Below are 27,317 nucleotides of genomic sequence, written 5' to 3' on the forward strand. Positions count from 1 at the left end.
TATATATATATATATATATATATATGTATATGTATAGACAAATATGAAGGAAAAAAAAAAACAGCAGGACACTCAAATATAGAGAAAAGTTGAGGAAAAGGTAAAACAAAGACAAGAACATGAAAAAGTGCCTAAAAGACAAATAACTACAACACTGAGGAAAAAAAGATAGAGGAGATGATAGAAAGACGATATCATGATGTACATTATTCTCTGAACTTCATGTTTGCATATTGACACTAGAGTGGATCATTTTCCTTGGTGATGAAAAAAAGGTTCTGCGTATATTACAGTTACTCTTTACAACCATCATTAATATATTGAACATTCTATTCTGATTCACTCTGATTGGGGAAATGCAGTATTTTCAATTAATTTTTAGTTTTTAAGGGTTACCGCTGACATGATTTATATAAAGGGGGGAAGTATCACTTTTATATAGTCGACAGATTATTCTTGCAGCACAGTGATGCAGTGGTTTCTTTGTGGCATGAAAACATCACAAAGATGTTGCTTTAAAGACATTTTAAATGAATGCGCATGTGAATGCCTGCCTGTTTCTCTGTGTCAGTCCTGGGATTGAGTGGCAACCAGAACTAGCCAACTCTGAACTGGCAGCTGAGACATGGACTGAGAATTGTGTCTGGATTAGTGAAGAAGGCACCAGACGCGTAGCTTGTGGGGCTGTGAGGATGCCATTTAATTTTAATGGTGACAATTTTATTTGTCAAGTTTAAGAATGTGGAACCAGCAAATATTTGGCTTCATCCTTAAAAATGTGACTAAAATAAAATAAAAAAATGTTTGCAGATTACCAGTTCATTGACTATTTATACAGGGAACTAAATATTTATTATGGGGAACTAAATGTTACTGCTCTACTAAAAGAGTCAGGAGAGATTTACACTTGTGGCCATACATGCTGCTTTTTCTCTTTCCCAGTTTTTGTTTGGGTGTTTTAATCAGAATTTACACCTCAGTTTACATTACAGTTGCTGCAGTAGGTTTTGTTGGGGGTAAAATGTTTATCTGTTTATCAAAAAATGCTTGTCTGTTTATTTCTATAAACAAAGAATAAACATTTAAAAATAATGAAAGCCATTCAGCTCAGCTCTACTTTATCAGAAGTAAAACTGTTTTACAGCATTAACTATTAGACTCAATCAGTAGCAGGATAAACAGTGGTGGTCCAGAAGGACCAACTTGCTACTGTGTGCAATTTTTTACTTTCCTCCCAAATTAAACAGCTATAAATGAGCCTGAAATTCAAAACAAATCAAACTACTTCTTTTTCTTTTTTTAGTAGATGTGTACACAACTGAGAGAAATATTTGTGAAATATGAGGACAGCTCCCCTCTGAGTACACAGGGTACAGTATAATCTGGGCAAGGCCTGGCGGGGTTATGTGCTTGCATGTGTGTGTTTGCTTAAGTGAGTGTTTGGAGGTCGGCTGCCTCTTCCTCCACTGAGACCCTCACACCACAGACCTCAGTGAACCAGCAGAAGATCAGCAGCATCTCATTGCACGGCTTCACAGACTATTCACAGGTAAACAGCTGCAGAGTTTGATTCTGGTTTCAGAAGATTTCTAGTATATATATCAAGATATTGTGAATAGTTTGACATATTATTCATTTTATTTATTGTTTAAGAGATTTCACTTTTGCAACATAGACAAAAACCCCCCAAAAACTACAGCATTGGTGGGCGTTTTCTTTATTTAGGAGGGCGACATGAAGCTGCTGGTGTTGCTCGGTATTGTCTTCTGCCTCTTTGCCTGTCATCTCAGTGGTGAGTTTTTCTTTTTTTAATCCACAGAAAATATGTTCCCTTGAATTCGAGAGTTGGTGTGTTGTAGCTAAAGTTGAGTTTATTCATGCAGTGCAAACATTAATAAGTTTTAAGACTAAGTTTGATATATGTACATGTAGAAATGTCGGTGAAAATAGCTGGAAATCATGTGATGTGACAGTGGTGCTGGAGAGGATTTGTTTTGTGTACAAAGAGGACTCTGACTGAGTCTCCATGATGAATTCCTTCTGGTTTAGTCTGTTCGTGTGTGTGTGTGCGCGAATAGTTAACAATAATATTTGAGGAGGGAGCAGGTATTTGTAGTCCCCTAGGAAAAAGCTCTCTTTTCCAGACCTGAATCCCATCTTTGTGCTCAAGGAATGCCTGAAATGTTAACTTTTCCCCCCTTCTCCCTCTCTCCCTTCCCCCCTTCCTTCTCCATCTCCTCATTGCAGAGGCCAGGATCATCCCAGAAGGAGGTAACTTTTCAAACTTCTTTTAGACGTCTTCAGACATATAAAAAAGCTCAATGAACTTTGCATACATGCTGTACATCAGAAGTAGCCAAATGTCGCCGTTGAATCAAACCCTGCATTCGCTTTGAAATATATGTCCTATCATTATTATTATTATTATTATTATTATTATTATTATTATATCTGCATCAAAAGTTTTCTATAACTTTTCACAACTCTTCTGTGGATAACATTACAAGTACATGGCATATAATGTTTACAAATAGGAAAATGAACTGCTACATTTTTTATTTCAAATAAATATTGGGAAGCATTGTCATCCATAAATTAGTCAATGTTTTTTGGTCAAATGAGTCATGTGGACTCAACACCAGGTTCATCATGAGGGTTATTTGAAGACATTCAGTTTTTTTCCACAGCCTTTTATAGCACTGAGCTCGACTCAAAGCAACTATGTTAACAGGGAGCATTCGCACAAAGGAAAGCCATTCATATATATTTGAATTTCCTCCCCACACACTGTTGTCAGAATACAAGAATACAAAGGAGAAAGGGCGCGCCAGCTATGCTTGTCCTTAAATACTGACTCACATGACAGATGCTAAGTCATTATTTTCTCACATGTAGGCTCCAACAGTGGTGAGTGACCTCTGAGACTCTTGTGACCCTACCTAGGAAAAGAATTTCTCCACAGTGATATAAGCCTTGCTTATAAATGGGTGGATGGGGTGGTAACAGTCTTCAAATGGAATCTTAGAGCAACTTTAATAAACTAGAACACTTTTAATGCTAAAAAAATCAGGATGCATAGATCAGGTATTTATTTAGAGAGAAATACTAGAGACAAATCATAATAGTTAATAATTTGGTCTTTTTAGCCTTTAAAAGGAGTGTTGATATGACATGCACATTTTTTTGTTTATAATAATCTCTTCAACTCATGACTTGTAGGAATTTATTCTACAAACTAACATTCAATTTTCATTTTAAACAGGCTTGGACATCTGAATTAACGTTTGCATTTAGCAGCAAAAGCAAATATATGATTTTAAATGCAATAAAGATGTTTCTAATGAGCTAATGTTGGTTGTGTCTCTCTGAGAGTGGTAAATACCAGTTCTCCCTTCCCACTATCACCTGTTATTTTTGCTCAGAGGGGGTCATCTGATTGTTGGGGGTTTTGCTCTATTATTGCAGGGTTTTTGTTGTTTTTTTTAACTTTAAAATATGAGGCAACTATTGTTGTTATGATTTGCCAGTGTTTAGCTGTCAAAATAAAGCTTTTACACTTAGGATTACCTAATGCAATACCATTGTTCTGTGATTGAGTTGGGACAGCAACAAAACCCTTTGCTGATCTAAATACCTGGTGGAAATGAAAGGCATACAAAAGCATTGTAAGAACCACATTTTCCATAGAATATGTTAAATAAGTCAACAAAGGCAATGCCTATGCAGGGCTGTGGTTCACTTTGTTCTCTGTAAAAAAATAAATAGCCATTGCCTCTCTTTTCACTTTCATATGTGGGAAACGGTGCCTGTGATATATCAGGAGTTAAAAACACCTGGTGCTTTTCTGAATGTGTGAATATGAACTACTACCAAAAACTATATTTACTGCAAAATATCATCAGTAAATCCCTAACATAATACTTTATGGTCTGTAACAGCATCTCACTGTTTGAGACTGGATGTACCCTGTCCTTTTCTGACATGCCATGTGTCTTTCAGTGCCTTATGATGAACCACCAGCTGTTCCCTACTGGCCGTACACCACCTCTGACTTCTGGAACTACATTGAGTACTTCAGATCCATCGGTGCCTACAACTACATCAATGAGATGGCCCGGGCCTTCTTCGCCCACCAGCCCATAGGAGACACTCTAGGATATGAGACCAATGCAGGACATGAACACTAAGAGAGCTGCTAGACCCAAAAGAGAGAAAAAGCAAAAAGAGCATGACATGAAAAAAAAAAATGTTATCATGAGGGTTTATTAAAGGGAAATAAGGAAATTATTATAAATATGAAACAAAAGGGGGATATGAAAAGGAACACAGATTTTTTTTAGTAGCTTAGTCACATATATACAAGAGAATTAGAAATAAATAGCCGCCTTATTGTCATATGAAGTGCCACAAATAAATAAACAAACCATTCTTCAAATATGTAATGGAGTCTGAGAAATGATTTCTTTTAGTTTTTAGAGATCTTAAAAGCATTCTCTCTATACTATTGTTATTATTATTGTTATTATCTATTTATTTGTTATTATTGTTGTTGCCATTTTTGCTTTAACAAGAGGCTTACAAAAAGACTGTCAAAATTTGCGATCACTATTTATAGTATATTTTGCAGGCTGTCAAAACAGGACTTAAATGGAGCAAACCGTACTCTTCACGTTGGATATCTAGTTTAACTTTACTAGCTTAACTTTTTTAACTTTGAAAAAAGTTTAACTTAAAGACTTGAACTTTAATTTTATCTATTAATTTATTAGAAATTATTTAACGTGCTATGCGCGTGGTCATATTGAGGAATATTATAATCACCCATATTTTGCTGAGGGCGGACCGAAAGCGGCAAGTCAGCAGCGAAAGCCGGGCATGAATTAGTGTTGCACATGGTTGTTTTATTTACCACCTAAGCCTCGATAACTGCTAACGCAAACGCACCGTTTGATCTAATTGCGGCGGAACTGCTTTTAGAATAACATGAAGCCTGCAGTGGATGAAATGTTTCCTGAAGGAGCTGGTCCCTATGTGGACCTGGACGAGGTAGGTTCACAGATTTAGAGCTTTAAATTAACCGGCGTCTAGATGTGCTAACGCTAACTAGCTCCATATGTTTGAAATGACATGAAACGGAAGCGATGAATATAATCGGCTAGCTTGTTTATTTTTTGTTTTGTTTTGGGGGGTTTTTTGTTTTTGTTTTTTTTACATGTAACTGCGTTAATACGTTACATTTTGGGTTATTCAGTATTCTTGATAGAAACACCTCAGCTCATCCCGTTAAATGCGTGCATGTCTATGCTGTTGCCTCAGCAAGAAGTCTGATTTTGAGTTCACCATCTTTCTGTGCGGAGTTTTCATGTTAACCCTGTGTTTGCGTGGGCTTTCCCGGGTACTCCGGCTTCCCCCACTGTCCACAGACATATAGTTAATAGGGTTAGGTTAACTGATGATTCTAAATTGCCCATTAGTGTCAGTAGGAAGTTATCTTTTTCTATGCGTTAGCCCTGCTATTGACTGTCAACCTGCCCATGGTGTGCCCCGTCTCTCACCCTACGATTGCTGGTATAGGCTCCAGCTTTCATATGTTTTTTTTTTTTTTAATGGAGAGTTTCTCTCTTGTTATTCCAACTTCCTCCCAGATCCTAAAGACATGTGTGTTAGGTTAACTGGAGATTTTAAACTAACGTAAGAGTGAGACAGTCTGGTGATCTGTGCTGGGTATAAACCGCCTCTTGCCCTCTGACAGCTGAGACTTCAGTCCTAAAATATTGTTGTTGTTTTTAATTAGTTTTAATTGCTATAACAAGGGTATTTTACAACTTTGGCATAGATAAGATTTGTCTTGTCTCACTTTATATTGGGCATGTTATCTTTAGTTTTAAATATAATTGTGAGTGTTTATTTTTTTGTTGTGTAACATTAAATCTTTGTGCTGGATATTAGTTAAAAGCTCTAAGTAAGCTCTGGCTAAATTGTTAATGTTAATTGCTATTGTTTTCACTTGGAAGAAAAAAATCCCATCCATTTGCAACATTCAAATTTTCAGGTTATTATCTCAGAATTTCAACTTAATAACTGAAGTTTCAAGTTATTTTCTCAATTTTGAGTTTATTTCTCAGAAGTTTGAGTTGGTAAGTTGAAATTCTAAGACCGTAACCTGAACTTTTGACCTGTGGATTTTTTTTGGAAGAAATTTCCATAGCATGCACTGCTGTGATGCAGTAAGTGTAGCAGTTGGTGTACATGTATGTGTTAGATTTTTCTCATGTGGTTGCACTGTTGTGTGTTTGCAGGCAGGAGGCAGCAGCGGTCTGCTCATGGACCTGGCAGCCAATGAAAAAGCTGTGCACTCCGATTTCTTTAATGGTAAGGGACAGGTTTCTGCATCTCTTCCCAAATTATTAAATTTGATGAGGATTAAATTTACTTCACTGATTCAATTTAATGAGGTTAGGGCTTACAGAGTCGAGCTGGAATTAAACATAAATCTTGTTTTCATATGGCACGGCTAAGCTACGATTCCTTAATTTGTCTCATGAGGCAAACAAATATGATTAAAACACATGGTATAACATTCCAAAAATAAGCAACGGCATGCTCCTTTCTCTATTTATTGATCACATCTAATAGAAAAACGTGTGATGTTAACAAGTAAAAAACCATTTAAGAGTCCCCAGTTTGTAAATTTGCCTAGTTTAAGCAAGATTGTGTTTGCATGCAGAGAGGAAGGTTCTTTAATGTTCAAGGGAATAACAGAAAACTGGTAAACATCTAGATTTCTAATAGGACAAGCAGACATTTTGCCTTTTCAAAACCTCCATTTAAAGTTTAAAATACATTAAAAGCATAACTTAAGGTGCAAATATGAACAACTCAAACAAACATAAAAAGTCAGCAAATAAACTTTCAAAGACGTGAAATAAACCCTATATGTTCCAGTATATTATTTCAGTAATTTGAAAGGCTGTGGCTGAGAAAGCCTTAAACCTGTTACCCATTTTCTTCCTTTAACCACGTTATCTTCTCACATTAACCCTCAGCAATCCCATTGTTCCCCTGTAAACACCAGTTTATGTGCAAACACAGACGCAGAAGACACACTATAAAACACCGAGCAAATCTGTTTTGTGCTGGCTGCCGGTGGAACAATTTTTGGCTCAGCAGCACATGACCTAGATAGAAAAGAGCTGATTGTTAAAAAGAGAGCGTGAGGGAAATGAGAGAGAAAGAGGATGGTAAAGTGAGTTTATAGCTGCTGTCAGACCGAAACTCAGTGGGACACCTCGCCAGTCAGCTGCACACACACATCGGCACTCATCACCTGGGTCGTTAACACTGCTAGAACTGGTTCCCCTCTACCTAATAAGCTCTGTACTAAGAGTATTGTAAAACTATAGATATCATCATATTTTAAAGCTCTTTTTTAAAGTTGTTAGTTTTTTCCTGTAATTAAAGAAGGGGTTGTGCTGACTTGAAGAAGGCAAAGGTCCCCAGAACCGTTGATCACATTTAAACGTGACAGGGTGAGTGCAGTTATGTTACGTCTCATGCACATGCAATAGAGGCTTTAGTCCTTGTATTTTGAAGCCCATTGCAGCATTAATACCTTTAAGCTCCGCTATAACTTGCTGTTCACACTTTGACATAAAAGTTTGGTTTGGAGCCAGAACCTCTTTTCAGGTAGTTGTAGTTGACTCTTTTGCCTCTTTTTCACCTTAACTACTTTGTTTGGCTTGACTTGATTTGACTCTAGTCAGTTTCGGATGTTTTCCATTAAAATTGGGTACCATCTCAGTGTGGGTGAAGTCATTATAGCAATGTAGCTCAAAAGTCCTGTGATGTAATTTGTACGTGACACAAACACAACAACAACAACAGAGGATATCAAGTTAATGGTATCTCTGGTGCTAAACTTGACCGTAAGTGTCTGCACCTTGTCACAGGGCCATGGTGTTGCTCTGTGTGTAACCGTTCCTTGTTGCCAGGAATAGTGAATTTAATTTTTGTGAATGAGTCACTGACATGACTGAATCAGTGATATCACTCCCTGGCTAATCAGTGGCATGCAGTTTGTTGACGTCACATTTTTGGTTTAGCTCAGTCTGCTTGGAATCCCTGCCTACTGGGTATTAAAAAGTACCTGGTACTAGGGCTGGGCCATATCATACCGTTCACGGTAATACCGGTATAATGTTGGGCAACAATAATATGGGTAAAACGCGCATGCACAGTGCCTTTGTTTTCATACGCACATGGCAGAAAAAGCAAGGCAGCAACGGAGAATGAGAAGGGCGAAAGCGGATCATTAAATGAAACGGATGAACCAGAATTGGTTTGTAAAAATGCTGCAACTTCAGTGGTGTGGAACTGGTTTAGCTTTCATCCGTCAGATACACAACAAAGCACTGTTTTTGGTAGTGCATGCTAGCGCGCCGTCATTATTACTGTGTTTTTTGGAAAATACGGCACACTTAAAATCAATCCTTTGATTTTTCTGAAAATCGACAGTGCCCCTTATAGTCCCGTGTGCCTTATGTATGAATTCTGGTTGTGTTTACTGACCTTGAAACAATTTTATGTCGTACACGGCGCTCAAAAATATGTCAAATGTTTCAGTACGACTTTGCTAAGCTACGAACCCGCACCGCTTCATGGATTGTCGGATCATTACGGCTATTGTAGTCAGGAGCCTCGCGGAGTGATACGTACTGTGCTTCAACATAATATTACCATATTGTGTGTGTATAACCTCTTTTTAAGTTTTGAGGATATTCTACATGGTTATGCTGAGGATATGTCGGCCAATTTCCACTGGAAATGCCTTTTGGTTAAACTGTCAGCAAGGAATTTGCACTGTTACATTTTTATATAACTTTAATGCACATAAAAAATAGCTGCTTCTTTAAGTGAAAATACATTGATTTTTTTTGCACTAATAAAGTTGTGGAGTTGTAAAGTATTTTGTCTAGTGTCAATTATATCGTCAGTTATATTGTTATCGCAAATTTTCAAATGTATATCGTGATAAATATTTTTGGTCATATTGCCCTGCTCTACCTGGTACCAGGTATTGTCCCCAATATGGAAAACCCTAATATCCGAGTCGAATCGAGCCAAGTCACATCATGCTAATTAAAAATGAGGCCATTGTTCTGGAGATTTCACTTTACTCTTATGGTCAGTGAATACTGGCTCTATCTGTTTATAGAAGCTGGATGACCATGCAGAACTGCTGGTTTATTTCAGAGACTCTGCCCTTTGACAGGACTCTGTAAGTGTGGTAGTATAAGGTCAATGCAATAGTGTGAAACATGAGATTTTTTTTTTTCTTTTGAAGACAGATTGTGAAAGTGAGGTGTGTCAAGGAAGCTTTGGCTTTTATGCCATATTTTTACACCACTGAAAGTCATTACAGGTAGCCAGAGGGCAAACTGTCCCTCATTACTGAAGACTGAAGAATGTTCACTTCGTCAAACAGTTTCTCAAGCCTGCTGTGGCGAATCGTAGCCACCCTTTGGATATTTTGACAAATTAAACTTAGTCTGCAAACCTTCTTACATATGACCGATATAAGTGGTTGCACAGTTGTATCAGTATTTTCTGTCTCACTACGTGGGTGCAGATTTCTTAAAAACTTGGAAGGTCAGAGTGCAGTTTAGACTAGAGATGGCACGATACCACTTTTTTATGTCCGATACCGATATCATAAATTTGGATATCTGCTGATACCGATATGAATCCGATATAGTGTATTTTTTATTCAACAAAACTTTTTTTTAATATCTTGCTGTATTTTGTATAAGTTCATATTCAAGTTAAAAAAAAAAAAAACACTAAAGCTATTCTGTTAAACCTGTATGCAAAAAATACACTGCACCCAAAATATTTCATAGTTCATCAATGCTGAGCTAATAACCCTAAACCATCCTCCCTATTCTGGTATTTTAAAGAGTACTTAGAAGAAATATTAAACAACCTAACTAATAGGGTTGCCAACTCAGAGCAAAACAAAAATAGGGAACCACCCTCTGCCTCATGATGCTTAATCAATGTAATCAACTTTAATTTAATGCACGTGTGAAATAAATGAATAAATAAATATGCACAGAAATCAATTATTTTTCTACAATAATTAAATAGATTCAACGTCTTTCTTCAACAGAATTGCAGACTGAATAGATGGTTCCCAAAGGAAAAAGTACTATAGCTTACTAGGGTATATATTAGACTTAATAGTTACTATATACAGTAATGGACTTCTATACATTTTACATCAGATTAAAACTTTGGGTGTAAGATTCAGACAATTATTTATTAAAAGCTAGACATTTTAAATGAGAATAAGAAAGAAAAGTATTTCTTGGTACCCCCCTTTTCCCTGTTAATGCCCCACCTGGCCCCCTGGCAAAACTTTGGTAGACCCGCCCCTGCACAGTTACCAGCCGTCAGATTCGTAGAAAAGGATCCTGGTGTAGAAAGTAATATTAAATAAATTCTAACAACAGCTTATCAAGCTTAAACGTGCTGCTGTTGTTTATCCACTGGTTTCCTCTTTTTGGTGCAAAGTGGGCCAAAAACAAACAAGAGAGACGGGAGTCGCGACAGAAAAGCCGATCAGCCGATCATTGATCAGTTTCATGATTGAAGTAGCAGCAGGAGAGGGAGGGAGAGAGAAGAGGCAGTCGCTCCATGTATCGGTTGTTAAACTTAACGCGGGAATGCTTTACAAACATTCAGAGATGAACTTACACATTTGCTTTACTTCTCTCGAGGATAACTTTCTCGGAGATGAAATGCCGGTTTGGTAGCGAGGCTCCAAATGCTCAACCAGACCGCCGACAGGTCTTGCACGCCACAGCCGCTCTATCACGTGACGCATACTGCGCCGACGTGCTAAGGTGATGAGCTGAGTTACGCCATGTCGCAAGTTTTGTGAGCTGCTTTTGTGATATTTAATGGATCGGATTACATTTTTTATTTCTCTCCGATATCCGATCCAGTAATTTAGGTCAGTATCGGACCGATACCGATACGTAATATCAGATCGGTCCATCCCTAGTTTACACCAAACAAAAACTCACAGCTTTGCATCCAAGAGCAGTTAGTATGCGGCAGTATGAGCACTGAGAGAGACGGATAATGGTAATAATTGTCATAACTGAAAATTCATCACTTAAGGAAGAAATGCTTGATTCATGTAAGCAGGTTCAAATTTGTGCATTTGCATCTTAATGTATGTGTAAAATAGTGTCACATCTAAGGCAGTTTTAGGAAAGTTCCACCTCAGAGGGAATGTAACTGATATTAATAGACAGTCCCCCCATTCACTTGATAAGTTTCTGGTGACTTTCTCCTTCTGGCCAGTAGTAGTGGCACATGGCAACACTAGAGCGAACATACTGCCTCAAAGATCTTGTTAAAATTCCAGTTATTGACCCTGGATGAGAAATCACTTGTGTGCTATTTTAACCTTTTAATATCGAGCTGTCAGAGCCAGTTAGATCCTCTGGTGATGAGTAATTTTCACATCAGTCAGACTGTTAAGTTTGCTAACTGGCCTGTTAGAGTTTTGTCAAAGTGGGGAAAAAGTCTCAGAAGAACCTCATAATGTCTTCTAATGAAGTCATCTGTAGTGGTTTAGAGACCATGCTGCCAGTTCTCCAGATGTGAAAATACTGGCTTTTTAGTAGTATTATTATTTATTTTTAACCTCTAGGGTTGCAACTAACAAATTTTGTCATTAACTTGTTTGTTTTTTTTTCCATTATGTCATTAATTAATAAAACAATCCATTGGCCAATTATTTGTTCTTCTTCCTTCTGGGGTTCTAAGTATATTTAAGTGGTTTCCATCTACCCAACACTCATTTCCCAAGATAATAAAATAGAAATCACGAAAAATTTAATATGTCCACCTGTGATGCTCAGACCAGTCATATAACTTTATTAACTCGTTGTGTGAACAGATATGTAAATAAAGAGTTTTCCTTGTCTTTTTAAGGCCACAGTTACACAGACCTAGAGAGCAGTCAGTGAAATCGACTCTTTTCAGAAGACATAAATTTTGCTTTGAACTCAGACTTTTTGCTCACACTCACAGATCAATTACTGCTTAGTGGGTAATTGGCAAGTGTTTGCAGATATGTCAGCGTCTTCTGTGGAACTGCTCATCAACTTGTTGGCGAATACCTATTTTTTTTTCTTAACAACCAGTGTTTGCCAAGCAGTCACCAACCAGTGTGTAGGTCTGCGTCACTGGGGTATAAGATAATTATTTATTTACGTATGTGTTGTGTTGGTGGTGCACAAAAAAAATAAAAAATCTTAAGTATCTACAGAGCAGCATGAATTGTGACCAATATATAAAGTAGATTTAAACTCTGTAATTCTTTCCTTGTCTTTGTTCTCCTGTTTCTTTTTGCAGATTTTGAGGATCTGTTTGATGACGATGACCTGCAGTGATGACACCTGTTTGAGCTGCTGAACATGTACATAAAAGGAATGAAGAAATTGCCCCATTCTCTCTACAAGTCTCTTATTTGTACAGCTTCCCTCGTGTAAATCACTCAGCCCAATATTAAAATAAAACCTTTTTGTTTTTACAAAAAAAGTGGTGGTGAACCAGGTGTCTGAATTCTGAGAATCTCTTACATTCCTGCTGAAGAGAAAATTATGAGTATGGTTTTGGTGTCGTCTTGTTTGAATCTGCTCCTGCCTGGATTGTAGGCTTGTTTCTCCTGAGAACCACCTGTTAGCAGACGTAATTACATATGTGTTAACGTGATCACTCAATGATCAGCGGGAGCATGATGGGACAGGAATAGGGCTGGAAAAATGTGGAAATGCTAAAAAAAACCCAACAACTCCAGAACAAATAAAGATGAAAGAAATAAAAAGCCAGTGTGCAACAATTAAGGTGTGACTATGCAGGAACAGCAAAGTACTGTAAACAGAGAAAATGGAAAAAAGATGTTTCTCCTCGTCCACCCTCTTTTTAATGGCCAACTATACTAAAACCTCAAAGGCCAACTTCTTCCAAGTACTTTGGTGACAATTTGTGAATTTTCCAGCATGATTGAGCAACATGTCTCAAGACAAAAGCAATAACTTAATTGCACAAGATCAGAGTTTGGATTCATGGCCAGGAAAACTCCAAATCTTAATGAAACTGAAAATCTGTAGTGAGGCTTTAAAAACAGGTGGATGGAAAGATTTACATTCTGTACAGGATAAAGAAAATAATGAAGTTTGTATGTTATATTTTACAAGTAGCATGCTGTCAAGAGTATTTACCTAATACTTCATAAAAAGTTTAATTTTACTTTACAAAAGGCAGATTTTGTATTTAGTATAGGCCTCGGATTATGGAAAGTTCCAGACTACAGCAGGTCATCAAGTGGAAAACCTGCTATGGGAAACATTTTACAATTTAACGTCAGATTAAAACCAATGAGGTCAAACACTAAACAGGTTACTAAAAGAAAGCTCTTCTGCATAGCAGATAAATGAGATATACAGTAAATGCATGTGAAAGATTTAGTGTTTTATTGTAAAATGACAATTACACAGGTGATACTGTCAATAAAATAACATTTGTAATGAGTAGTTACATTACCAGTTAAAGCGCAGTGGTATTTCTGACATATACAGTCACACAGGCTCTATGTAGGCCTGCGAAAAACTAGCTTGATCCTTACAGCTTTAACCCTTTAAAGCCGGTTGGAGCAGGCACGCTCTGTTTTGCGCAACTACTTTTAAATCCCGGTAGCACTGCAACCACGTGAGCTAGCGCAATAAATTTCTTTTGCACATGAAACCGGAGGAGTTGTACTTACATCTTATGCCATCAGCTTGTCCTAGGTCACAGTTTCCTTCCACATATAGCTTTGCAAACACTGCATAAAAAGCACTTGCAGCAACAAAAACATAATATTACAGAAACACGCTTTGCCGATCTGATCAGCTGTTCAGAACACTTCCTCCTGGAATAGATGTCAGCGCGAACTATCGCATGTCCGCCATGACCTGCCCGGAACCGGAAGTGACGTCATGTTGCGGAAATGTAGTTTTTTTTACCATCAGGGCCTCATGAGCCTATACTGGTGTTTTTAAAAGTTATGTTTGACTTTATGACTTTCTGTGTCGTTTCTGGGATGCTTAGAACTCAAATTGCACTGCTGGAAATAGTTTATTTTGATGCATATGCTGCTTTTTTGCAAATTTGCACTATAATATTTATTTTCGTTTTTCCTGCAGTATATAAAAATTGGTGTATTTCAAAAATAAAACTATGAAGACACTCAAAATAAATTTCCTGTGGTGGAAAACTATTTTGTGCAACTTTTTTGTATTTACAGTTTTGAGGGATAAGCCTCTTAAATTTCTCTAACTAGAAATATATGTTAAAAAAACAAAAACTATTTTCAATTTTTTTGTAGTTTATTGCACTTTTTTACAATTTATGTAATTACTATGCACTTAATGCATACATATTATTAAAATTTAGACTGTAATGGTTGTATTGATGTATAGCAACTTGAAATGCTCCCAAAAATGGCACTACAGCATGTAAAAATATAATATAAGCTCTGGCGGACTTGGTTCTATGGTAGGTCTTAAAGGGTTAAAAGTTAAGAGGGTACTAAGCATCCAAGTGCTGCTAATCAAATGCACTTTATAAATCACTTATCCCTTTACCACATCTATAAATCCGAAATTTTGCATTCAGGTGTGTGTCAGTGTCAAAATCTTCCCAGGAGTGCACATTCCAGCAGATTCATCTCATGGACCATGCAATGCTCAGAGAAACCCAAGAGCTCCATCTCAGACTACGCAGGCCTCAGTTAGAATTTTAAATGTTAAACTTCATGACAGTGCAGTAAGATAAAGACTGAACAAGTATTGTTTATGGCAGCACAGCTTAGGTTTGCAAAAATTCAGTGGAACAAACCTTAAAGTATGGAACAATGCCGTTTGCACAGGCAAAACTACATTGGAGATGTTATGCACTAACACCTCATACGAGCTGTTAAGCACTTTGGTTGAGGGCTAATGATTTGGGTTTGTTTTGCAGGCAAAGGACCTGGATAACTTAAACCCATTAGGCTGATGGTGAAATTCTCTGTATATCAAAGTGTTCTAGAGTCAGAAGTAAGGCCACAAGTCTGACAACTAACATTTGGCCCAATTTAGGCCATGCAATGGGGCAATGATCCCAAGCACAGAAGCAAATCTCCATCAGAATGTTTGGAAAAAATTAAAAGTGTTGCAATGGTCCAGTCAAACTCCAGATCTCAACCCAAAATGAATTGAAGCAACGCTGTAAAGAAGAGCAGGCCTCTTCCTTTTGCTCTACAAGGACTTGCAGTTTTCTCTAAGTGACCAAACTAAAACACCTCAAGCTATTCAAAATCCTCTAACTGTAGTTCAGTCTTTAGCTGTTTCACAATCAGTCATTTAAGCACCGTGTTCAAAATCTTATACTTCCATAAATGTTAAACGTATTCTCTTTCTGGAATAAGACAATGTTTAAAACTGATTTTCTCTTAAAAGTCATATTTGTTTTAAATTAAATTACATTTAGTGTCAAAAATATTTTCAGTAAAAGAACCAAAAACAATAAAACCCCTCTGCAGCTATTCTGGACATAAACCTGATAACATTACTGAATGGCCTAAATGAATTATAGGCTTATATAGTCAGATGTGGTGATATTGCATCATATATCTCAGATACATAGTTTTTCTACTAAAATCATTGTGTGTGTGTTTATGTACCTGTGTGTGTCTTACGTGGCTGGCATGCCTGAACACAGTTAAACTCAGGAGGAAACTGTAGATTATCAAATTCCTCATGTGTGGACCAGCTGTGCTTGCATGTTGTGTGTGCTCAGACAGAAGCTGTGGTTTGGCCCTCATTGAGGTCTCTGAGAAGTGCTTATGTGGCACCTCAACGCCCCTTTATTTTACAGCCCTGTGTCTTTCCTCTGCCTCCTCTGTGGTCTTTATTTTACTTTACATGAGTTATTGTTGCATCTCTGAAACAGATGTGATTTCTTACATTTAATATAATTAAACAATCAACCGTGAAGTAGCTTAAATTAACAACTTGAGGTTTCTTCTTATCACCCAATACTCCACGTCTTCATCTTTACTCCGAGCTCTCCCACCGTCTCTGCTTTTCTGTCTTTAATTACAGTGCCTCCAATTGGCTGAAAGTTTCAGCCAATCAGGCATCTTCTTGGGGTGGCCCTTGACCCCCCTCAGGTAATCATGCTGAGCCTTTTTTAGTGCGTGTCAGAGATGATGGGCTCACTTTAAAACGTTGCTGGATCCTTTTGTCAGATCAGTCTGTAAGAAGAGCTGCAGGGCAGGCAAGGAGTCCCTAACACACACACAAACACCTCCCACGTACACACCTGGTGGACTGAGCTTCATCCGAGTCCACTTTGGATCCTCTGGAAGGAAACTGAAGTCAAACAACTGCAGGTAAGAGACCAAACAGTGCAGTCTGTGTTTACTTTTGGTAGAATCAGGTACTTTCCGAGGCTTAAAATTCTGCTGAAATTCTGCTGAAAAACACCTGGTTCTGTTTTACTATGACAAACCAGTAGATTGAACCCAGCCAGGAGCCGTTGTGGCAACATGTTTGTTTCAAGAGTTCAATTCCAAGCCACAGGCAGAGGTCACTTCTCCAACTGTTGAGACTTTTGATAGAGCTTTAAAAGTTTTGTAAAGTTATTTTTGAGCTTTAAAATGCATCTTTGTGAGAAAAATAGTGACTAGTGGCTAAAATATTACTACTATGGCTTGTTGGACCTTATTTTTGGAGCCAGTGATCAAAGTATATGTGAAAAAAAGGATTTTGCATCATGTGAAGTGTCAATCAGGTACAGGCACAGAAAGGATCAAAGTGACAGTGGTTTTCAAGATTGTGTTTTTGTTGAGGTCCAGTCATGGCTGAAAGAAGACGGACCAGTTTCTCCGGTGTGTTGATCACCATTGTGCTGGCTGTGATGCTGCTGCCTGGTGAGTACCCAGCAGACATGGGACATTACAGACGGCGTCAGATAACAAGGCCAGATTGTCAGCTATACATTATATTATAGCGAATTATGGAAATGATGACAGGTAGCTAAATTATAATGTTGATTAGTAATCGCACAGTGTAAATATATTCATATTATATATTACTGCAGATTGAAATCTCTATTGGAAGAAACAATCACAATAACACAATCAGAAGATGCACAATTAGGAGCCCAATAAATTAAAGAATTATTAAAAAATATTTGCAAGAATCATAACAGCAAAGCTCCAAGATCTCCAAGAGTTTGGAGGTTAGTCTGCTTTATGGGTGCATTCCAAGCTCGGTGACAGTGTTAGGATCTCAAATGAAAATGTGTTAGTGTTGAAAAGATGGAGCTTTTTCTTTTATTTATATTATATACATTGCTTGGGTTTTTGGTAGGTCTGCAACAAATATTTTCTTAATCAAACTTGAGGGGTTTGTTTCTAAGTGCCTCCAACAAAGTCTGAGATAATGTCATCAGATATCTTAGATGCAACCCCAAACCTAAAGATAATCACTTTGAAATTGTATTAAAGGCACAAAAGCACTAAAACCTCACATTCCAAAACCAGCAACCCATCGTATCTTTCATCAGAACAAAATTTATCAATATCGTAAACTCTTATCTAATACTTCAGTGTATACAAAGCTATAACTAATTAAAAATCTGTCTAAACTCATATTATTCAAACAGGCTTCAGCAACTTTCAACTACTTTTCTAGCTCCACTTTAAAGCAAAGGTACCTGTAAAACACGGTGCCTCTATGACGCGCGGATACTCTGAAAGATAAGCACACTCCCCAAAAGTCTTCAGTGCTGAGATGGTGCCATTTAAAATGATAAAACATCCCTGAAAGACTGCAGTTTCCGGTGAATGCTCACTTCTCGCACTGCAAATCTGTCCTTAAATACAGTCCTTGAGCAAATAAGAGTCCATTCATGTCCCAACTGATGGGTAGAACAAAAGAACAATGATGACATAAAAGCATGTTTCCAGTTTTACGAGTTGAAAAACTGAATGATTGAAGAGTAAATCGTGAGATGAAGGGTAGACTTTACTGTGGGCAAGAATGAGTCATTCAAGTCCACATTGATGACGAATGTCAGCCATTATTTCTTAATGTTAGCAGGGACACAGCAATGATGAGTGACTTTCTTTCTTTGTCTGTTTTTAAAAAAATAAAATATTCATAAATCAGAGCTTTTACCTTTTGCATTTAGGTTGACATGCAGTTATTTTAAACCATTAAAAACACACAGCTGGCTATAGATTAGTGTGATACTAATAAAGCTATTCAGAGCCAGAGGATCTAGCTTTTAGACTTACAACATTTTTGATTTTGTGAATCAGTTTAGCAGCTTATTTTTCCAACTTTCCTTTGATTGTTCGAGCCTCCTTAAAATGCATTTGCCTTGAGCTATTGCTTCATTTCAAGGTTCAGTTTGTTAAAGCTAAAGTTTAGTTGCAGTACGTCTGATGAGTTCATCAGAACTGGGTTTCACATATATCATCATGCGGCTCTATAACACGTCTGTGATGCTCATATATCACCGGCGATGTTGCAACATGGAGACAGGTTGTTCCCCTACCACCTGTTTCCAGTTCTCTCTCTTCTTGATTGACATGCTTTCTTTTAAAATTGGTTTTAAAAGTTACGCTCCCTGATGGATAAAGGGGAAAGAATACAGTAACGAGGAAGAGGAGGAGTTACTTTGATCAGTAAAAAAATTATTACCTGTCAGCATCCTCTATGCCCTCTTAAAGTGCTGCTGTTTCCAGATGTGCCTGCCATTTTTTACAGGCTTGTTAAAAGAAAGAAAGAGAGAAATAGAGCGGATATACTGAGGCAGCATCATTCAGCCCACCCTCCTCCTCCTCCTCCTCCTCCTAAACATCACCATGGGTCACCTTCCCACCTTCTCCTTTAATTCTGTTGTGTACTTTAGGATCCATACCTTTAATTTAACCTCACAGGCGACAGTGCATATCCATTCTTCCAATCCAAACTTTAAAAAAGAAGAAAAGAAAAAGAAAAATCAAGAGATTAATGTTTTTTTCCACTTAAAACACACGCCACGTAACCCTAATTTATCCCCTGTGGATCTTTTTAAGGCTGTCATCTGTTCCTCTCTTCCTCTACCTCCTTCTCCTCTTCCTCCCCTTCTGTGAGGGACTAACACCTTCTCCCTGCGGAGATGAAAGGAACCCGGAGCAGAGCTGAATCTGAATCTGCTGTTCCTTCGACTTCAAACTGTGCACACGTGTGCATGTATGTGCATACAGATACACACGGCCCTTTGAAAGCACAGCGTGGGGCTCCGTGTTACAAGCGCCCCTATAAAAATCTACAAAGAACTGCAGTAACCAGTGCTTCAGGCAGTGCCAATTACCCCAGCCCTATTTAATGAAAACTATCAGCCCGTAAGCATTTGAGGTTTAATGTCATGTTATCGCTTGGATATTACAGACAAATTAGATTAGAAAGAATCAGCAATTTTGACTTCAGCAACATCTGTTTTTGCTTTTCTCTGTTTGCAGCATTCTTGTCTGCTGGACCAATTGTGCAAAAGCCCAGAGGAGATGGTAAGTATGTTGTTTTTACCTTAAAAGATACTTCAACATGTGTGTTTGTTTCTAAAGAGTGCACGGTGACCGAGTTTTTGAAAAGTTTGTCCATGGAAGAGGTTTGTGATTGGAAAGTAAACACAGATTTATGACTTCCACCTCACCTGGCTTCTGTGTAGCTTCAACACTTGACCCTGTGATTGAGAGCTAATGTGAGATGGAAGCCGTTTTCTAGCGAATACAAAAAAAAAGGGGTTTGAGTCCTTGAATGTTTTGTTGGAAACTTTAAAAGTCACTAGAAAGTCCTTGAATATGATGTCAGTGTGGAAGCCTTTGGATCAGCCGTGTCTTCGTTTTTTCCCCTCATCTCCTGCCCTCAGCGGGGGAAAGCATCCAGGAGAAGGCGGCTGCTGCAGCAGCACACAGGAGGCTGATCCGCAACCGCAGGAACATCAGCTGGTACAAACAGCACTCTGACTTCTGGGCATGGTACAAGTACTTTACTGACAACGGCAACCAGGAGGCAGTGAGTGAACGCTTTGTTTTCGACATTAACTGTGCCATGAAATGAAAGTTTCCATGTAACACTTCAGCTGTTTAATATGAAACAAAACTCTTTAGTATTGACAAGTTGTTAATGAGATGATTGGTTCTCTTATATTTAAAGCTGCTCTAATTAATGCTTTTATATTAACCCTTTAAAGCCTGAACCATGAAATAATTAAAATGGATTTTTAATATATTAATGTACATGCCAGCTTATTTGTATTGTATTTGCCAAATCTGGCATTTGTTTTGCAATGTATTGCTTAAAAATGTGTTGTGCAGTTTATATAGGTTTTTTGTGGGGGAAATAATCATGCTGATGATGTAGAAGTTGCCATAACTCACAAAAACTGTATGTATCAAATGTGAGGTATTACAGGTATTACAGGCTTGAGTCTTTTGCAGTGACCAAACCATAAATTATAATGTGACTGGATGTAATAAAAGCTGAAAGTACTGTTTTAGCACCTTTTAGCACAGTTTTTGGTTTCTTTCAGCTTCACTGCTTTGATTTATTGTTGCTGCCCTTGTTTTTTAGACATGACAAGGGGGCAAGGAAGGACTCGGAATTTGGATTCAGGAAAAATGAGTGGAGTCACTAAGAAGTCGCAAATATTATTATCATCCTAAACCTGAATATATCACTAACAACTCTCACATATAAAGTTAATGAGCCAGTAAAATCAGGAGTAGTTTAACAAGTTGCGTGATTTTCTGCTGGGAAAACTTGACGGAGTGAGTTTTATCAAACAGGAATTAAAGCACACACAATCAAATGTCCTTTCAAAGGACAGCAGGCACCAGATCTACAGAGGCCTGTCCAGCTTCTTTCACCAGAAGGTTCAGTTCACCTAAACAGCAAAACTAAAGAGTCACACCTGCTACAAAACACAATAAAACAAAAGAAACAAACAAAAATTAAATTTCTCTTACATGTCAACATTATAATCAATAAAACAGGGTTACCAATAAAAAGCTAGTGTTCTGCTAATGCATGCTGATTGGTCAGTTACTTCCTTGATAGCACCAGTTTTCAAAAACAGAGGCTAGGAGGACAGTCGTGTTTATGAATAGGTACAAGCTGGTTATTACTGCTGTTTTACAGTCTCATACTCTAATATTAAAAAAGCATAATTAAAATTGCCAGAGTACAAATGTTGACCACACAGAGTTTATAATTTCAGCCAGAGATAGTTTCTTTCTGAGCGCCTCCCTGTAAAACTGGATGTTCAGAGAGTGGTGGTTCTCTGAGAAGCCTTTTACTTTTATTGATGTTACATGTCATCAGATCAGTGAAAAAACAATAAATCCTTACTCCCTTCAGATTCAGGAGATGGATCGCATCTTCCTCGCCTACCTCCAGAACAAGAACCGTGCTGAGGGACGTCGCTCCTACAAGGCCTACTTGAGACACCTGGGAGATGTTTACAAATCCTGCTCCGATACTGAAGACCCCAACTGTGTGGCTTCCTACACCAGCAGGGCCAGTCCTAAAGCGGAACCCCCCAAACCTGCCCCAGTAAAAACCTGTGACCCCACCAAGGACCCCTACTGCATGTACATGGCTTTAGTCCAGGGAAAGAGCCCTTACAAGCCATTGGTGCTCGCGGCTGCCACCCCTGCTCCTCAGTACGTCCACTCTCCTGCTCCAGCCAAGGACCCTCAGTCAGGGTACTACTACTACTCTTCGTCCACGATGCCTTTCCTGACCATGGTATGCTACAGTATTTTTTGTGCATAGTATACATGTATATTTACTGTATTTTAATTAATTAATTAATTATTCATTGCACGTTTTGTATCATGCCATACAAAATATCACAATTTTTCAAACTGTTTACAACTGAAAAACTGATTATTGTTTAAATTTAAGGTAATTTAGAGAGTTTTTAGAGTTCTTTATTTAGAATTTAGAGTTCATGTTAAAACTTATGTTATTATTAGATAATAGAACCTTAGACTGCTGGGCAGTGGTGCATCTGAAAGCTCCCATGGGTAAGATTTGCAAACCTATATCTATAATTATTGCCCAAGATGGATGCATTCAGCAGGAGCAATAATTTAATTGCTTACAAATGTTTTCGATGAGAAAAAATTGCACCCATCTCATAATATGGATCCTTGTTTCTCGTGCTTCAGGAGCAGAAGGTAGAGTTGCTGCGGATCTGTGGCTCTGATGATGTGGAGTGTCTGCAGTACCATCTGAAAGCTGCTTATGGGTATTCTGGTGGGTCCCGTCCATCATATGCCCACCTTGGCTGTGACCCCAAGAAAGATCCTGCCTGTAAAATGGTACAGAAAGCTCCTGCTGGTCTCTACATGAATGCCTATTCTGCCTCCAGTACGGTACGTCTTATTCGTCATACTAATTTCCTTCAACAGCTTTCTGCATTACTATATTTTAATTTTACTCTATCCCTCCAGGCTCCCCAAGCTGCACCAGGATCCTGCAATCCTCTTTTTGAAGACGGTTGCAACCCTCTTACCGCCACCAGATTTTCCACTCCTCCAGAGTCATACAAAAGTAACGAGAGAAATCAGGCCGCTGCCATCCGTGCTGCCCCTCCTGCTGAGCAGTATGACCCCTATTCCATGTATAGGGATTCTTATTCTAATGTTAACAGAGTCACTGATCCTTATGCTATGTATCGCCAGGCCAGTGCCCCAACTTCTCCTCCAGCTACTGATCTCTTTGCTGTACTGCGCCAATACATGGCCCAAGCTCACGCTAATGACCCATATGCTCCACGTATGGGGGCTGCTTCTGAGTCAAACTCCAACGATCCTTACTCTGCTATGCGTGATGCAGCAGGCGCTATGCACCTGCACACCCCTCCCTCCCCCAGGCAGCAGCACCCTTATTCCTATCCCAGTTATGAGGAACCTGCCCAGGAGGAACGCCACCCTCTGGGTCCCCCAGGCAAAACCAAGGAGGGCTACGACTGTTTCATTGGCTATGACCGTGAATGCTATCCCGTGAAGCCCAGCGCACCTCGCTCTGGAGTTCAACGTCGCATCCCTTACCCTGCTGAGGCCTATGAGCCCCACCTGAATTCTGACGGCACCCGCAACGGCGTCCTGGAGCCGGAAAACCCACACTGTGACCCCGAGTATGACCGTGACTGCCGCCTGCGTCGCTATGAGACCGAGCAGCCTCAAAGCCAGCCTGAACGTCATGCAGCAGAGGACCACAGCCTGACGGCAGCCGAGAGAGAGCAGGTTAATCAGGACCAGTATGAAGCAGAGCCCTACCAGAGCGGCCAGGAGGAATCTCACACAACCTACCAGCCTCTCTCACAAGGCATGCCCAGCCTCCAGGACATACTGAGGCGCTATGGAGACCAGTATCCCGGGCAGGATGATCACAGAGCTTATGCAGACAACTACCGCAAGAAGTAAACAGGCTAACACGCACAAAAGCATGCAGATGGACATGAATGCACAGTCCCATGCGTTCCTGTAGTTCAGCCCTTGAACGCCTCATGCCCCGAGAAACCAGTTCTATCTGGACCAGAGGTGGGACACAGGTGAATTTGATGGACCCAGAGAGCAAGTACATGCATGTACATCCCAAACACAGTTTCTTGCTTTGGGAGCCTGCTAAAAACTTTCCTGGAACGCCTTCCTATAACTTTAGTTGCTTTGGGCCTGATGCTTTGATTTATTGCTTTTTACTTTCTACCTTAAACTCTCCTCTGTGCTTTCAAGTGTGTAATGACCTCGCAGCTCTCAGCTTTGCTTCTGTATCTGTGCATTATTTTTAAAATGAAATATTGTTTATTGCTTTTTGACACAGATGGATTGTCATTTTTTTCATTTTAATTGTTCTAATAAAAAATACAGAAATATGTTTGTTGGCTTTGATTAGTTTTTTTGCATTTTACTGCACCATGACATACTGACTAGCTACTATAATCTGGAACAAACTGATCCACTCAGAAAGAAAAAACATAATATGGGTATTTGGGGGTTACATCTATGATATAAAAGCTGAAGTAGAGTTTTAAGAAATATAAGCATCCACTGATTTTTGGTTTTTCATTGCTTTTGAATGAATGTGAAGGGGAAAAAAATCCTGACTTGTATTATATGTCCAAAATCTCCAGATTCTTTGGCAAATAAAAGCAAACTTTAATTAGAATCAAGCATTTCTTAGGTATTACACGCTGTCTGCCAAAATCTTGAAGTCTTCTGAACAGAAATATATATTCTGGTCCAGGGTTACCAGAATAAACACTGGACAGATTAGCAGGCCTTACTCAAATGACAATTTGCACTCACATACCGTGTACAAAACTTTAAATACACTTCACTTACACAGACTATAGGGTTTATCATTTAGTGTAAAATTACTATTATTTCTACTGATGCCCTTAAGTAAATGCAAAAAGTGTAAATTTCTTTTGTCAATTATTCCCTTTCTCTATCTCATTAACACACAGGGGTGGCTGTAACTCAGGAGGTAGCGCACGTCATCCACTAATTGGAAGGTTGGTGGTTTAGTCCCTGGCTGTCCCAGTCTGCATGCCAAAGTAAAGTATCGTTAGCGTGCAACCCTCAGGTTTTTTTCTGAATTGTTTATTGGACTGTGAATGTGAAGCAGAAAGAACTTGGAAAGAAAAAAAAATGCTTGAATGAGGACTGTTGTATAAAGCAGTTTGAATGCCCCAGTCAAGTAGAAAATACTACGAACGAGTGTTTACCATTAACATTAATTCATGCATGTCATTGCTTTTTGAGAAACACGCACATGGGATTTTAATAGTCTTCCTTTAAAAACCAAAAAACCTATGTGAGTACTGTATATTACACGGTGTACACCAAATGTTCGGGGCCCAACGCCTGCTGTGAAGGAGGAAAAAGAGTTCAGCTGTTCCACGAAACAGAATTTTTCTTAGGAATGTGCTTGTTAGTTTTCTCAAAAATGTGGTTTTGCTATTGCTGTGGTGGTGGGGTGTGGTTTTGGCTCAGCTGTGGGGAGTAGAGGTGGAACAGGAGATTCAGGGCTCAGTGCCAATCAGAGACTGAGTGGCACAGCTGTGGCACATTGTTTAATCAGTCTCTCCTATTTATGCAGCAGCATGCTAGAACCCCCGGTAAGCACTGATGGTGGCCGGTGTGGTAGGAACCATCAGATGACTGAGCGACCTGACACTGAGTGCGTGCGGCCGTGCCAAAGTGCCTGAGTATATGAACACTCACGCTGGAGTGTGAACTGTTGTTGTAAATGAAGGCACAAGGAGACAGAGCTGTACTACACTTCCAGCAGTGTTACGGTCATGCAGGAAAGAACTGCATGATTCACACCAAACAATCGCAACTGTCATTCAACTTGCTGTAGTTTCCAGTGCTGTGCGTGCAGTGTCAAAAGAACTGTTATCACTTTCCTAAATTTACTTATTCGTTTGTCCTAAACTAGATTATTTTTATGTTGGTCGAGTTAGAGGAAGCGCAAGTAGTGACTAAGTGAGGACTGATGCTTTCTTCTTTTTTTAAATTTGAGGTTTCTTCTGCTCTACTCTTATCCAAACTGTGACTCCATTGTTTTCCATGCTGGATCTCTCAGTTAGCTCCAAAAGACCCAGCAAGAGGAGGGTGAGAGGCCCGACTTTCATTGATCCAGGAGCCGTCAAACACATTAACGCCACATGCCTTCAGCAGACTGGAGTGAAGCTCTTGTAGGCCTCAAAGTTCAGCTGAAAACTTTGCCATTCAGTTACAAACAAAAGGACAAAGGGTATGCAGGATTTGTTTTGTTTTAATTAGGTAATAAAAATCAGGGGATAAGGTGCAAGTTGTGATGAATATATGATGAGAATTTCTTTTATAAAAACAGAAAATAAAAACAGAGATGAACTCCTGAGTCATCACATATTGGTGTTAATTAAAAGAAGGATGGTTGTAAAAAGGATCCAGCAGGGTAGGTGCATTTATAGATTTGAAAAGGAGGAACATTGTCAAACAACATGCTCAAAAGCAAAGATAGACCCGATTCACTGGATGATCATTGTAAAGGCTGGTTAGGTAATTTTCTAAGATTGGAATGAAGAATGAGGACCTAAATCTGGAAGCAACACATCATGGACTTGTAATATGCGTCGGATGATTCACTGTCAGGTATGAGTAGAAGAAAATGATGATACTTGCACTGATAAAGCTGGATCAGCCTCTTTTTTGGAATACTTATTTACTGTGGACACAGTTAAAAAAAAAAAAATTTAAATGAAGTGGGAATTTTTAGTTGAAATGTGATTGCATTTAGCTTGATGAATAAACATTAAGAGAAAAGCAGTAGGAAGTAAAACAAGAAGCTGTCTTCTGTCATCAGAGTTACAAATATTGGCTCAGTTTTTTTGAGTAACTGAGATAAAAACATAAAAAAAACTGACAGGAGAGCTTCTAAAAATTTGAAAATCAAGTCAAAAGTTTTAAAAATGTTTTATCTAACAAAACAGAGGTGCTGTGGGAAGAAAAACACAATTTGCATCACTACAAATGAATCACGTTCTTTTCAGAGTAAAATTTTGACTCTATTTTGTGAAATATAAAAGAGTGGAAAAAAAATATCCTGTCACATTGGCAATCTTCAGTCTTCTCCTGCTGAGTGGATTCACAGCTGTGCAGCGAGTAAAATGCTTCACCTAAAATAACATGACCTTTTATGTCTTAACTAAAGACATCCGAGAAAAATAACTGGACCAGAAATCCAGGTACTGATAACAAATCAAAGCTTCTCTTCTACTAAATCTACCCAACGTGAACAAGACAACAAATGAGTTAAGGAGCAAAGAATCTCTTTTCAAAGTATGTTCACAAGTTATTGCATTCAGAAGATTTTTTCAGAAAACTTGACCTCTAACCTTGAGGTCAAGGTCACTGAGATTCCAACTTTTTAGTAGATACACCTATGGCATCAATATGAAGCTCCTACGTTGCTTCGTTCTCGAGTTATGCCATTCAGGTTTCTCAATTTTTGCTTTAGGTTTGATCAATAAAGGGTGGAAGACCACACCAACAAAGTCCCAGCAAAATATCTTAATATAATAACATAAATACAAGAGCTCCAGAAGATCATCCTCCTTGGCATTGCTCATTTACTGTGGAGGATTTTAAACATTAAGTGAGCTAC

General features: G+C 38.6%; 3 protein-coding genes across 5 annotated transcripts; all 3 read left to right on the plus strand.

Annotated features, from left to right (window-relative positions):
- Positions 1–34: 34 nt before the first annotated feature.
- otos (otospiralin) lies at positions 35–4,418 on the plus strand. Of its 2 annotated transcripts, XM_084939733.1 has the most exons (4): positions 37–1,549; positions 1,726–1,792; positions 2,248–2,271; positions 4,000–4,418. In XM_084939733.1, the coding sequence occupies exons 2-4, from the start codon at positions 1,735–1,737 to the stop codon at positions 4,185–4,187; spliced, it is 270 nt and encodes an 89-aa protein (XP_084795859.1). In that variant the 5' UTR covers positions 37–1,549; positions 1,726–1,734; the 3' UTR covers positions 4,188–4,418. The 2 variants fall into 2 exon arrangements, with proteins under 2 accessions (XP_084795860.1, XP_084795859.1); XM_084939734.1 differs by having other exon boundaries at positions 35–1,792.
- Positions 4,419–4,863: 445 nt separating this feature from the next.
- cops9 (COP9 signalosome subunit 9) lies at positions 4,864–12,519 on the plus strand. The gene is made up of 3 exons (XM_084939737.1): positions 4,864–5,046; positions 6,300–6,372; positions 12,430–12,519. Exons 1-3 carry the CDS (start codon positions 4,984–4,986, stop codon positions 12,465–12,467), a joined length of 174 nt encoding a protein of 57 aa, XP_084795863.1. The 5' UTR covers positions 4,864–4,983; the 3' UTR covers positions 12,468–12,519.
- Positions 12,520–14,414: 1,895 nt separating this feature from the next.
- On the plus strand, positions 14,415–23,935 carry and1 (actinodin1). Of its 2 annotated transcripts, XM_084939736.1 has the most exons (6): positions 14,415–17,032; positions 19,616–19,660; positions 20,023–20,168; positions 21,513–21,902; positions 22,328–22,534; positions 22,613–23,935. In XM_084939736.1, exons 1-6 carry the CDS (start codon positions 16,960–16,962, stop codon positions 23,585–23,587), a joined length of 1,836 nt encoding a protein of 611 aa, XP_084795862.1. In that variant the 5' UTR covers positions 14,415–16,959; the 3' UTR covers positions 23,588–23,935. The 2 variants fall into 2 exon arrangements, with proteins under 2 accessions (XP_084795862.1, XP_084795861.1); XM_084939735.1 differs by having other exon boundaries at positions 22,328–23,935.
- The last annotated feature ends 3,382 nt before the right edge of the window (positions 23,936–27,317 follow it).

The sequence above is a fragment of the Perissodus microlepis genome, chromosome 9 (assembly GCF_051167445.1).
Source record: "Perissodus microlepis isolate ML-2025 ecotype Zambia chromosome 9, ASM5116744v1, whole genome shotgun sequence".
Taxonomy (NCBI): Eukaryota; Metazoa; Chordata; class Actinopteri; order Cichliformes; family Cichlidae; genus Perissodus; species Perissodus microlepis.

Coding starts and splice junctions, on each gene's coding strand:
- otos (XM_084939734.1), top strand. CDS start 1,735: ATGAAGCTGCTGGTGTTGCTCGGTATTGTCTTCTGCCTCTTTGCCTGT. Junction 1,793..2,247: donor CTTTGCCTGTCATCTCAGTG/GTGAGTTTTTCT, acceptor TCCTCATTGCAG/AGGCCAGGATCATCCCAGAA. Junction 2,272..3,999: donor CAGGATCATCCCAGAAGGAG/GTAACTTTTCAA, acceptor TGTGTCTTTCAG/TGCCTTATGATGAACCACCA.
- cops9 (XM_084939737.1), top strand. CDS start 4,984: ATGAAGCCTGCAGTGGATGAAATGTTTCCTGAAGGAGCTGGTCCCTAT. Junction 5,047..6,299: donor CCTATGTGGACCTGGACGAG/GTAGGTTCACAG, acceptor GTGTGTTTGCAG/GCAGGAGGCAGCAGCGGTCT. Junction 6,373..12,429: donor GCACTCCGATTTCTTTAATG/GTAAGGGACAGG, acceptor TTCTTTTTGCAG/ATTTTGAGGATCTGTTTGAT.
- and1 (XM_084939735.1), top strand. CDS start 16,960: ATGGCTGAAAGAAGACGGACCAGTTTCTCCGGTGTGTTGATCACCATT. Junction 17,033..19,615: donor GGCTGTGATGCTGCTGCCTG/GTGAGTACCCAG, acceptor CTCTGTTTGCAG/CATTCTTGTCTGCTGGACCA. Junction 20,169..21,512: donor ACAACGGCAACCAGGAGGCA/GTGAGTGAACGC, acceptor TACTCCCTTCAG/ATTCAGGAGATGGATCGCAT.